This window comes from Lacerta agilis, chromosome 2, assembly GCF_009819535.1.
Source record: "Lacerta agilis isolate rLacAgi1 chromosome 2, rLacAgi1.pri, whole genome shotgun sequence".
Taxonomy (NCBI): domain Eukaryota; kingdom Metazoa; phylum Chordata; class Lepidosauria; order Squamata; family Lacertidae; genus Lacerta; species Lacerta agilis.
The window spans coordinates 18,183,493-18,197,359 of NC_046313.1; the positions used below are offsets into that span (position 1 = coordinate 18,183,493).

Here is a 13,867-nt window from a genome sequence, read left to right on the forward strand (position 1 = left end):
AATTCTGCCTAGTGTGAACTGCTGCTTAATTTACTGCTATGTGTAAGACTGTTCTGGGCGTTTAAAGGCAGATTAGTGATGTGATAAAGCTTTCCTCATATTTAGCGTGCAGGAAGTCCAGAGTCTTGTCATAACTCTTCCCAGTTTTCTAGTTAAGTCCGCTAGAACTTTCAGGGAGCCAGGATTGAAAAATGCGTTAGACCAGGGGTCAGCAAACTTTTTCAGCAGGGGGCCAGTCCATTGTCCCTCAGACCTTGTGAGGGGCCGGACTATATTTTTTTTTGGGGGGGGGAAATGAACTAATTCCTATGCCCCACAAATAACCCAGAGATAAATTTTAAATAAAAGGGCACATTCTACTCATGTAAAAACATGCTGATTCCTGGAACGTCCGTGGGCCGGATTGAGAAGTTGATTGGGCCGGATCCAGCCCCCAGGCCTTAGTTTGCCTACCCATGTGTTAGACAGTCATCTTGGCTTCTGCATGTTCCTATTGAATAGCATCATGTTCCCAGGCAAAACTAACGGTTCTGCTCAGTTAATGCTGCTAGTGTTAACTCATCTTATGCCTGCTAGTTAGCCCAGTTACTGTGTTGAATTGACAGTGTACACTCTGCTTACAAAATAGAATATCTGTTGCTTTTGTTTGGAAAGCACACGCTACATTTATTAATATAGAATGCTTTGTTTTGTTGATTAAATAAAAATGGTCTTTCTGAAACATTGGTAAACTTGTGCATGTGCTCTTAAAAACGGGATGTAAAAGTCTAATGCACTATTAATACTGTACCTGTATGATCTAAAGAGATTTTATAGGGTATTAAAGTTGCACAGTAAATGGCTTTGTAAAACTTTCCTGCTTATCCTAAACAAATTCAAGCCACTGTTCCATAATCACATAGGGTACTAATACATAATCCAGCTATTGCTTTACACCCTCCCTTGAAATCTTTAGAAATGAAGGAAAATAATCTGTGCTTTAATCCTGGAGGCACTGTGTGTGAGTGACTCCCTTGTTTTGAGAAATTGGTTGATTGCCTGCCCTGGATGGGGCTGCACTTTCTTTGTAGGAGCAGGTACGCAGCCTTGGGGGGCTTCCGGACCCTGTTTTGTCACTGGTGGCCCAGGGAGCCTCAGTAGCTAGAAGCACCTTTTACCAGGTGTGCCTGGTACAACACATACAGTCGTACCTTGGATCCAGAATGCCCTGGAACTCGGAGGTTTTGGCTCCCGAATGCCGTAAACCCGGAAGTGATTGTTCCAGTTTGCGAACGTTCTTTTGGAACCCGAACGTCCGACGGGGCTTCCAGTTGGCTTCAGGAGCTTCCTGCAGCCCATCAGAAGCCGCAATTTGGTCTGCGAACGTTTTGGAAGTTGAACAGACTTCCGGAATGGATTCCGTTCGATTTGCAAGGTACAACTGCACAACTGTTGTGGACCAAGAGAGCCTGACCACAGCGGTTTGGGCATCAGTGACATAAAAATTGGACTACTGCAATGCATTCTATGTGGGGCTTCCCTTGTGCTTGATCCAGAAACTGCAGTTAGTACAGCAGCTGACAGGAGTGAGACCGTGCCTCTGCTTATAACGCCTCCGCTTAGACATCTGCAGTGGTCGCCGATTTGTTACTAGGCCAAGTTCAAAGTCTTACTATGGGTATATAAAACCCCTGACACCTTGTGTACTTGCAGGATTGCCTTACTCGACCGCTTTGATATGTTTTCAGTTACTTGTTCTTTAACTCTTATTGATCATTTTTAATATGCTTACTATCAAGCCGTATATAAATTTTGTGAAATAAATAAGATAAATGGAATGTATCTGCTTGTGCTGGCAAATGCTGTATGCTTGTTCTCAGAGCATCTCTGCTAGCACGGGAATTTTTTGGATGAAATTGTTAGGGTTCAGTTCTTAGAGGCTAAAACTTGAGCTTGAGACTGGCTGTTCCAGCAGTTAAGTAGTGCAGAAGTGCAGTAAGCACCCTCAGCACAGATATATTCTGGTCTTAGGAAGATATGTTTGAAGTGGCCCTAACTTAAGTTTTTAGAAAATGCATATAGGCAAAATTTACATATTTGGGTAAACAGATGCTTTCTTGGCTGTTTTCCTACATCACCACCCCCAGTTCTCAAATATGTTTCAAAATAAAAGAGCTTTGCTTCTGGATGGCATTTAGTTGGCCGGGAGTGGCTATTCTTCCGTTCTTTAATTTTGTACTTTGTGGGCATAAATACCTGAATACAGATATTATACACACGAAGTGAAGGTGATACAGCGATGTGTAGAATTAGATTAATACCTTTTTAAAAACGGGAAAATCCTTTGCCAGCTGCTGCTTCTGAAGTGTTATAGATGCACCTTAATTCTGTGTGCAACTTTATGGGGCATGCTTCTGAATATAAGAAGTAAACAGTGAGAATCTGCTCCCAACACACTGTAAGAAAGCTATTTGCTTTCTTTCTTTTTCTTTATGAATATTTAGTATGAATAGAGTACGTATGCCTTGAGTATGTTTGCCTTGCCTAGCGAATGGGGATCTAGCTTCCTGTATATTTAAACCTCAGTAGAATAGAGTGGCACACTCACACAATAGACAGTGACAGGTTTTGTGAGGAAAACAGGCACTTCCCAGGCTCATGTACACCTCTTAATGCTAATGAAGGACCAAGGGGACTTTTGGTTAACAACTGATTCTCCTCTGTGCCTGCTCCAATTGTTATTTTTGCTTTGTCACTAGGCTAGAACAGTGTACCCCCAACCTTGGGCCTCCAGCTGTTTTTGGCCTACAACTCCCATCATCCCTGACCACTGGCCTTGCTAGCTAGGGATGATGGGAGCTGTAGTCCAAAAACAGCTGGAGGCCCAAGGTTGGGGAACACTGGGCTAGAAGACCCTAGGAGCATTTGTAGGGGGAGAATTAGTTGGCAAAGGAAACACCAAGCACCTCCATCCAAATGCCCTCCCCTCATTTTCATTTAGCGGCAGGCACATTTAGGAAACCTGTTTTGTGGCGTAACGTTCTGCCCTTATGATGGCACCACTTGACCTTGCACAGTAATTATTCTTTATTCAAAAAAGCAGTGTTTCCATGCATACTGTAAAACTGAACAAAGCAAGAATACAGAAACACAACACAAATTCGGGAATAATGATTGAGTGTGGATCCTTTTAATATTGGACCATGCATTTCAAAACCTTAAATCTCTACAGAAGTGGAAAGAAAACAAATTAAATACAGAACATTCAAGTTTGGAAGCAAAAAAACAATCCATGCGATGTAACTTCAAATTTTCCCAACAGCCCTTGTGTAAAATCAAGGCACATTTCAGAGAAAAAGGGTTTTTCGTGAGTTAAATATCTCTGAGGAATATCACCTGTTCTTTGGCAAGAATGCAGGATGAATTTCCGCGTCACCTGGCAATTCTTTTGCTGTAAAAAAATTTAAAAATACTTTACTTTCCTTCCACTTTGATAATTAATTTTTACGTGCCACTTTAATAACCTGCACACAAAGCATAGGCTCTCCTTATTAAAAAACAGACCGATAGCTGACTTGTAAGCTGTGTTGGTGCATAACTTGACTGTTTCTCGCCATGCTATGAACTGCCCACTGTGTGCATGTGTGTAAAAAAGGTTAAGAGCCGCTGTAGCTGAATTGGGTGCCATGCTGTTATCAGACGAGGAGAGCAGTATTGTTCACCAGGTGCACGCCGTCCGCTCTGTAGAGGATTCCATCTTCATGGAGTCATCCCTTGATCCTCAGTTACTTGAAGACAGGTAACGCAGTCTTAACTTAATCTCTCCCTAGAGGAGAAACTCAGACGATGCCTTGCTCTAAAATACTTAGAACTAACCCCATGCTAGAAACAATTGCCGTTAATCCGTTTGAAGTTCACCCCCCCCCCCAAAAAAAAGATTTGGAGTTTGTCTGTAGGTGGTTTTGTACCTGGCTTCACTGATCGCCTGCAATAAATAGGCAAAGCACTTAATTTGCATGGGATTTCGGGATGCGCTTGAAGTGTTGCCTAGATCCCCGGAGAATAACTCAATCTGGTTTGGCCTCCTTGTGCAACAGTGTGTAGCAGTTGCATAATCCCAGCTTTCATTGAAGGAGCCCTAGTCATTTTTGAACTTGCACTTCGAAACCTGCTCTGTCGGTTAGGGTGTACGCGCACTTGGATGTCTGCCTCGTGTACTTTAGAAGTTTCCCCATTATTTCTAATTTAGAACGCCTAGGCCAGAAAATTCTTTCTAGCCTTCTGTTCTATAGGGCAGTCCTAAATCAGTTCCGTAACACTCAATTTGAGAATCGGTGTGCCTTGAACTAAGGTTGCTGCAGTGACCTTTTTGCTTGAGAACGTGTCTGTCGCATTGTGGTAAGCCACCTTACTTTAGCCGGGCGAGCTGAGCATGCTCACGAAATGGTGCGTGTTGAGAGCTTCCAGGTCACTGGTTGTGTGTTTTCCTTTGGTCTTGTCAAGCTCATCGTGGCTTCCTTTCATCTACCATACCCATGCTCTTCTGTTGCATTTTGTTTTCCTCCTCTGATATCAAGGCCTGGCTCACTAACCTCTTAGCTCACATTACCGTTTTTACAGCATTATGATGTCAAAATGTGGTGGCATTACTACACATGGGTTAAAAATGAAGATGATTCGGGAGGTGGAGGGAGAGCGATAATTTTGTAGTTGTCTACTGTACTAAGAAAATGCTGTTAACATTTTTTTTTTAAAAGATGACTTTGATTGAAGTTTTAAGGAAACATGCAAGAACATAAAAATGTAATGCAGTCCCAGCAAACCAGGAAGCAAATGGGAATATTGCAGTTATAAAATAGGACAAAGAAAATAAAAAAACTGCTATTGTCAACAAGCACATGAAAGCCACCCAAGAGCACTTTTCCAGCACCCCTCTCAAGGTGTTTTGCGAAGCTGATGATGAATGTAGCCTGGGAATCACCAGCATGGATTTGTGCTTATGTTAGCTAAACCACTCCTTGGTATCCATAGAGACAGCTCCAAAGGGGAAGGGGTGGGCGCTAGGGGAGAAGAGGGTAGACCTAGGAGGTTAAAATACCTATGGCCGGCCCTGATTGTGTGTTATTTTGATATGATAAATACATTTGCAGGCATTTTGCTGCTCTAGCTTTTGGAAAGTATTGCACTTGTCAGTTCAAAACGGCCCATTTTGTTGCATGAGAAAATAACAGCTTAAATTGTCAAAAGCGCCCCCCTCCCCCCAAAAAATTGGAGTTCAAGCATTTGAAATGATAGCAAGACGATTTTAACACATCGACTGCAACTCTGATCCTCTTGAGCCCAATGCACCAGGAGATAATTATTGGTTATATCTTAGTGTGTAATCCTGCACCAACTTTCTATAGCCAAAGTATTTCCGCGAGTCTGGTTTCCCCAGACTTCATCCCATTTTGAGAATTTTCTTGTAGCTCCAATTCAGCGGAGGCTTTCGCCAGTGGAGGAGGGGCAAGCAGCCACTGCCAGTTCCCCTCTTGGAAGTCCCCCGGCCACTTGCACTCTTCCAGAGGGTCTCTCAACCCTGCGGAACAGATTTCTAAGGCTTAATGGGGACAATCTGCAAAAATATTTCCAGCTCCACCCCTTTCAGCATCTCCACATTTCCTGGACACAAGAACGACTCATAAGTTCTTCCGCCTTATCAGTATTCAGCCTCCGTTTATTCACCCTCGTTGAGCCCTTTACTGTCTCCACGCAATAAGTTTGATTCATCAAACAATATAATTTGAATTATATCAAATCAGGTTTTCCTGTAACTGAGCAGTGCTTTGAAAAGTTGTAACAAAAGCACCGACTCCTAAGATTTTACAAGAAATAATTGAGTTTGTGCAACTGGATTGAAACTGACTTGTGTAATAAGATTTCCAAAAGCAGGCTTATCTGTGTGTCTTGTTTCTGGTGTTGCCACCGCAAAATCAGTTACATATTTTTTTATGCTCTTCATATTGCAGGCATGTGACGCAAGCAGACCTCAAGAGCTCCACCTTTTGGCTTCGAGCGAGTTTTGGTGCTACAGTCTTTGCCGTTTTGGGCTTTGCCATGTACAGAGCATTACTAAAGCAGCGATGATCTGGAAGAAAAGCACGCTTCTCGCAGGGGAGGGGCCTACCAAAAGGGAAAGAGAAAGAAACTTTTATGTACATTCTAAATCCGCTAGAAATATTTATATATGCGAGTTACTTTATTACTTGTAATTCACGGATAAGATTATTTTAAATGATAGCTCTAAACTTTCAGTATTGCGATGGTTGTGGAAGATGTTTTTGCATTACAGTGGCTAACTGAAAATGGCTACATTTGTTAAGGCCCAAAGGGAATTACTGTAAATATAACTTGTATATATTAAGGCAGCGAGGCGTAATGTCCCCAAAAGTTATTATAATTGGCATTAATAGATGTTTCAAATGGAGTGAGCGAGAGTGTAATTAGAATTTGTTTTAAGCAACGTAGGTTCAAGTCCAGGATCACCATTCGTTTATTTATTTCACAGGTGTATGACGTTCTCTCTTTGGGCTTACAGTGCTTGGGGGAGGGCTGATTTCCCTCCTCTTTCAGTACCCCAAAGATCTTATTTCACAAGTGTTTCATTCCCACTGCAGCTTTAAATGGACTTGGATTGATTATTTTTACATCCTAGGTCAAGCAGCAAAATGTGCCGCAAGTCAAGGATTTGGGGGGGGGGGGAAAGAAAGAGAGAGGAGCTGGGCATTCCCTCTGATAGGAAGAGCAGCAAGCATCATCCGTGTGTTTGTCAGAATCTTGACTCTTGTGTGCCATTCCGCAACTCTCTTGTTTCCCACTCCGTTGTGTTTTGCGGACTTTTCAAATGGGGGGCGGGGCGGGCGGCAATCAATTTGTATATTACAACTGTTTATAATTCACCAAAAATGTTTTGTTTCATCCTCACTTCCGCAAGCCATTCTCCCAAAAGCTGGGTGTATGGGGGTAGAGCCGAAATATTACACAGTGCTTTACTCTCTACTTGGTAGATTAGTTGCATGGTTTGCACTGCATCCTATACTTCGCTGGAATTACCTGTAGGTGGCATTTCTGAACAAAAAAGAAGGCCAGGAAACCTGATTAAGCGGAAATTCCTCACTGTCAAACCTATTCTCCCCCCCGCCCCCATCACTGGCCTTTTCAAGTATTTCAATAAATAACTCTACTGTGCTGTGTTTTGAACGTTCATCCTTGTACTTTTCTAAGCGGTATTGATTCAGTGTGCACAGCAATGATCATGGTTCCCTGGCACTATAGCACAACCCAAAGGCTTAGAAGTAAAATTTAAACCTAAAAAATGCTGAACTCTCACTTAGTTCAAATCTCTGCTCAGTCATGACTCGCTGGGTGATGCTGGGTAATCGCCTCCTAGGGCTGTTAACATAAAAATGGGGAAAATTCAATAGGGCCAAGGAGGAAGAGCAGAACTGCTTATAGGCCTAGAACAGTTAACGGCAGTAGAGCTCAGTGGGTAGATATCAGTCCCTGGCATCGCCAGGTAGGGCTCCACCTGGAAAGCTACTGCCGGACAGTACTGAGCTAGGCAGACCGGTGATCTGACTCTGTAAAAGGCAACTTTCTGTGCTCCTGTTCATGCATTACAGTTTCCACTGGGAAACTCCCCATGAACAATAGAGGTGTTTTGGCCATACTGTGCGAATTGAGAAGAACGCAGTTCTAGCAGCGCAGTGACTGGCCTGTTACAGGCATTTGAAAGCCCCAAAATGCTTGCTAGGCACACATGAGAACTGGAAGACCCTTGTGAAGAACTCTCAGCCTTTTATCTGTTTAACCCCCCCCCAAAAAAAATATGTGTTTCTAATTCCATTTCAAAAGATGTAAATGGACAACCTGCAGCTAATGTTTCAGGCAGCTGGCTCCTTGAAAAGGTGGGCATCACTGTCATTACCTTAGTTCAGAGTGTTAGAAAAGGTGGCTTTGGGGACGCCCTTCATCTTACATTTTGTTCACAGTGAACGACATGGTTTCAGAAAGCCAATTAAGCACTACTTTGCTCCTATAGCTTAGGTTGGATTCTGTCTTCCCACATATCAGCTGTTAGGAATGCCGTGAGATTTTGAGGTTGGTACTCAGAAAACATCGTTTAAGACTTAGCTCGGATTTCTAAACCATTACCATAATTACCAGGAAGCTGCTGCTCGCAGCACTACTCTTTGGAGAACTTGGTTTTGTAAAACGTGGGAGTTCCCTTTTTCATGATGGGTACAAATGGATCTGTAGGATTTCCACAGAACTGTTGAAGATGGCTTATAGGAGGAAACTCTGGTTGCCAGGAAGGAAGAAAAAGCACTAGACATTAGCAATGAGGATTTTAGCTCTACATCCTAATTGCAGGTTGCTTGGCATCTATCTATCTATCATCTATCTATCTGTGCCCTACTGTAAGTGTGCTTGTATGACTAGGGGCTGCTATAGGGATGGAATCATTATTGTGCATAAAGGAATGGGAAGCAGCTGAGTTCTGCATATATGCAAATGCTTTTGCAAGGAGCCAAATGAATTCTGCTTGTGGAAGGCAGAATGATAAGTAGGTTCATGCCATAAGGTGTGGGGAACATGGAGCAAGAGGAACTAATTTGATTCTGTTCCCACAGTGAGACACATAAATGTCCTTTGTAGCGAGTGCCTTATACTGGTTCCAACCCAAGCATGGTCTGCTCTGAAAGGTAGAGGTCCTTCCTAGGCCTACTGCTGGTGCTGGGAAATTAATGTTTCAGTGTTAATAGAATCATCAGCTGAAAATCTCAGACTCGAATATTAATATTCTAATTGGCTGCAGAAAGCTCCAAAAAAGCATTCGAAAACCGGAACACTCACTTCCAGGTTTCGATTCCTTCCAGTAGCACCTTAGAGACCAACTAAGTTTGTTCTTGGTATGAGCTTTCATGTGCATACACACAAAAGCTCATACCAAGAACAAGTTTAGATGGTCTCTAAGGTGCTACTGGAAGGATTTTATTTTTATTTTTTATTTTGTTTTGACTATGGCAGACCAACACGGCTACCTACCTGTAACCAGGTTTTGATTGTTTGGGAGCCAAAATGTTCAAGAACTAGGCTGTTCAACTTCCAAGGTACGGCTGTATAAATAAATGCAAAAGTACAAGCTGAATGTGAGTGGCCTTGCTACATCTGTTTTTAGTCAACATGGGAAAATGCCATGTACCCATTTGGATAGATGTGTTTCCCCATCAGGTTTCCTACTTTTTCCATTAAAAAAAAACACCCACCAACCATTTTTCTTGCTTCTCTGCTTAAAACATTTGCTGTGATTTTGTACGCTTGGTGCCGGCTGGCTTTGCTTTCAACAAGAATCGAGATAGGATGCAGATTGCCATGGCAATGTGTGAAAATAGCTTTTCGCATCACCCAGTTGCTATATCTGGTTTTTGGCAGATGGGAATGCAGTAGCTGATTGGTGCTTGAGAAAGACGGTGTGAAGGAGCCAGCCGAAAGACAGTACGTAGCAAGCAGAACATGCAGGTCTACCCGTTAGATGGAACAGACTTCCAAATATAGGTTCACGTTGCTTCTGGAGCTCTGTAAACATTTCCTCTAATTGGTATCATATTTGGGCTTTAAAGACAATGCCACAGCATGTTAGAGTAGCAAGATGAAGTATAGATTACTTGCAATTAAACAAGAATACGAATCAAACTGGCTCTTAGAGATGTAAGTTACTGTAGTATGAAACATGGCTCTTTGTAATGTTTCACGTTGACAACGCAACCTTCTTCCATCTTGCAGTTTCTCTCCCCCCCCCCCAAATTATACCAGCTACCTAGAGAAAGCTGGCAGAGTGCCATGTGCTGTGTGCCCCTGCTGATCTGGCATGACAAGTTTATCAGAAAGAGACAGGGATGCAGTGACAGCAAATCACCACAAGCCCACATGATGCTCTGATGTTTTACCTTGAAACCACCTGCACCGTTTCTGCTTCAGGTGTTGAAATTGAGAATAAACATCCCTATTGGAAACAAAATAGAAAATTCTTTCCAGTAGCACCTTAGAGACCAACTGAGTTTGTTCTTGGTATGAGCTTTCGTGTGCATGCACACTTCTTCAGATACACTGATCCCTATTGGAGTTTCACCTAAGGAGAGAGGCCACTTAATGCTTTAGCAGTCCAGATTTAATGCCGGATATGGATAGGGTTTTGAAACTTGGACAACGGGCTACTACGCATGGCCCTCCATTGGGTGGTCCTTGATGATTTCAGCTGCTGCAGAACACCATGGCCTGCCTGCCTCTGCCGCTTGCATTGGTTCCTTGTTTTCTACACACAACAATCGGTACCATTTTTGACCTACCTTGTCCTTGAGGACTCGGCCCTTAATGGTCTTGGATAACGAGTCTTCTGTCTTTTGTTGTATCATCGTGACCTTGACTCCCAGTTGAGACTTCTCTTCACCCATCAACTTCAGAATCAAAGTGCGCTCTTGGCAGACAGTCATCCCAAATCCCATTCTCTCAGAGGACCACCAAAATGGCCTGTTGTTGTTGTTGGTTTGGGTATTCCATAGCCAGGATTAATTAAGCAGCAGCTTGCAGTTTTCTGCATTGCTGCAGTCACATACCTGGTCCAAGTTCTCTTAACCGTAGAATGCCTCTAATGCAGGGATAGCCCACACTGCTGCTCCCCAGATGTTAAAAGTACAGCTCCCATCTTCCCTTGCCATTGGGTGTGCTGATTGGGACTGAGGGGGGTCCACTGACACTCGGAGGGCACCATCTTGCCTGTCGCTGCTCTTGGGTGTACTTTGTCTGCAGCTGCCAGGAGACAAGGTGAAAAGGTGTTTTTTTGTCCTGTGACACGTGAGTAAGTCTCTCTTGGCAGGCAACAGGGCATGAGCAGCCTAAAAGTATATAGGCCTTTGGTCAAACCTTGAGAATTTTCCATCATTCAAGCCTGCTGAACCTCAATTACAGGTAAGCAACTGATATTATTATTATTATTATTATTATTATTATTATTATTATTATTATTATTATTAGAATTGATATACTGTCCTATACCCGGAGATCTACAAAATTTACAAAATGTGCAGCATGTATAAAGCTTGCAGTGATTTTTTTTTTTTTTTTAAATTAGCTTATGTAGTGGTGCCTGGTTGCCTCCTGGTGGCAGTGTGGCTTCAAAATGTCTGTACGCTTTTCAGCTTCTGCCTTGATCCTATCAGTTTGCGTAAGAAACCTGGTTTAATTGCACATTCTCTTCTCCCCCTGATACCTTCTGCTAATTATGCATTTGCTTTATTTTATTTTTTTAAAAAAAACTTCCATAGCAAGTCTTAGGGCGTAGGAAGGTGAACTTTGGTGATCATGGTTATTTATTTATTTGTTCCTGTTCCTGTTACTGCTTCGTTAACCAGAAATGGGACTCTTGACACATACAAAATGCCTCCAGCTACAGTGGAAAAACTCTCTTCCCCAGAACGCAGTGGCATCAGATCTATTTTTAGCTTTTTTTCCTGTGCTCTAAACCCCAAAGGTTTTCCCCCTTGGGGCAGAAGAGGCGCTGCAGAATTCCATCACAGAGTTAAAAATTACTTTTAAGATCACCCAGTACCATTCTTTCCTACCACTTTGCTTCTGTTAGAATAGGGGTGGGAAACTTGTAGCCTCGCCTGATGTTGGACTCCATTCAGCCCCAGCCAGAATGATCAAGGATGCCGGGAGCTGGTTAAGAGCATGGTGCTGATAACATCAGACTTGCAGGTTTGACCCCTGTATGGAACAGCTGTGTATTCCTGCACTGCAAGTGGTTGGACTACATGATCTTCAGGGCCCCTTCCAACTCTATGATTCTGTGTTTCTATGGAAATGAGTTGCACTTTTTCTTTGACAACGCATGGAGGGCCTGCAGGTCCCTCTTCCTTAAATAAGGGACACCATCTAATCCACTTTATGGAGGCAGGTGTGCTGCTGAAGGAGGGAAACACATTCTCAGAAGTGAGCCAAGCAGCCTGTGTTCAAACTCTGCCTTTGAAACCCAATATTTAAATATCACTTGACTGTAGCAGGATCAGATTTGGATTATCAGATTTGGAATAGACCTGGTTTATTACTTGAGGAAAAATTAGAAGCTCCCTTGAATCATTTTGTGAAAGACAAGATAATAGTGTGTGGTAGTTCCTCTGCTAGCCGCTGATATGCGCGCTGATCTGCCTCCAGATTGAACCAGTATTTCTCTAAAAACCCAACTTCCTCTTGATTCCTGGACCGACGTCCACCTTAACAAATGTTCTGTTCTAACGGAACAACTGTAAACTCAGCAACATCCATTGCGGTTTCCACTTCTTTCCTGATTTACAGTCCATTCAGTAATGTAACGTACATTGCTTAGGATGGTGTGGGGAGTCTTTTGAAAAAGGCAAAGGGAAAAAAAGCCGCCTGCTATATCAATCCTTGTCTCTCTCACATGCTCATGCAAATTCCACCAGCCAATAGACGGAGCTGTATTAAAGCAATGTCACACTGCATTGGGTTATTATTTTCTAAAGTGCTCTGCCGCATCAGTTTTGTTCCAGTTCTTCGCAGTTGCTATTTCAATTAATGAGGCTACTCCGAGGAAGGCGGGTGGGAAATTAATTTTGGAACTGAACAAAAGCCGAGGCTGGGGAATGGAAGATGGTTCTCAATAACAAGTTGTCCTTAACCAAGGGGAAGAGGAGGCTGACATGCTTCGCAAAGGACTTGGTTTGCCCTCAGAGGAGCATGAGCTGTAAAAATAGTTACAGGTCTTAGTCTGTTAAGGGGGGGGGGGAATCCAAGCAGCGACGGCAACGTATTATATTTGGGTGATTCCAGACTCTTGTTAATTTCAAGTGGGGTTCAATCACATGCTAGCAAATTCAGGGCTGTAGGAGATGGGCCATGCGCAACAAACTCACTCCCCCCCCCCCCAAAGACCGCATTTTGCCTTGAGGAAAGTGATGCGAAAATGGCAGTGGAAAGAGTTTCGGATAATGCCGCAAACCAATCGGGACGAATGCTCAATAAAAGGTCATCTGGGGAAATGCCCTTTATTAGGGCCAAACAGAATGGTCACAAAGTAGGGAGCAAGCTTTTTTGCAATCTCTGGAAGTTGTCTTCAGCCTGGATGTTAAGTAACTTGAACAGCAAAAGGAAGGAAGGAAGAGCAAAATACCTTGCTTGGCCTCCCAAAATGTCCCAAGTCTTAAAGTGGAATGGAGGAGGAGGGGTTTTGCAGTTTTAGTGAGATTAGACCATGCCTGCTGCAACGATCTCCAGTCCCAGCAAGGCATACTGCTGGGGCAGAGGAACAACAGTGACTTCCCTTTCGAACTAGAATGTGGTGTATCTAACATTTATGGATGGTGCATTTTTTAAGTGCTTCAGAGAATTTCCACACTCGGTCATCAAGGGGTTGGGGCGGAATATCTGATATTAGGAATCACAAGACAGAGAAACCAGTAGGAGAACACTTCAGTCTCCCAGGACATTCTATACAAGATCTCAGAGTAGCTGTCTTATTACAAAGGAATTTCAGAAATAGACTGGAAAGAGAAGTTGCTGAATTGCAACTCATTACCAAACTCAAAACCACGGAGAGACCTGGTCTGAACAAAGACATTGGATTCTTATCTCATTATACATGACAAAGCTATCTTTAGCCATCTCACCCCTTTATTTTTTATTTTGTTTTGTCTATTTACTAAGTAACACATACGCTACTCACTTTTGGCTTCTATTGACTTTAAACGATGCAACATAACTTTTAACCTAGCGTATTTCCAATAAGTATTGGAACATCAAACCAACCCTTCAAAAATTTAAATCCCACCGT

The 13,867-nt window shown here is 42.9% G+C and overlaps 1 protein-coding gene across 3 annotated transcripts in view; it reads left to right on the top strand.

Moving 5' to 3' along the window:
• RHOT1 (ras homolog family member T1) overlaps positions 1-6,266 on the top strand; it is a 49,404-nt gene extending 43,138 nt beyond the window's left edge. For 2 of the 3 annotated variants that reach the window (XM_033138757.1, XM_033138758.1), the window contains one exon: positions 5,988-6,266. In XM_033138757.1, the coding sequence (XP_032994648.1) occupies positions 5,988-6,105 (118 nt within the window). In that variant the 3' untranslated portion in view covers positions 6,106-6,266. Of the gene's footprint in view, positions 1-3,634; positions 3,779-5,987 lie in introns of all 3 variants that reach the window. The other variant, XM_033138756.1, reaches the window with a different exon arrangement.
• Positions 6,267-13,867: the final 7,601 nt, after the last annotated feature.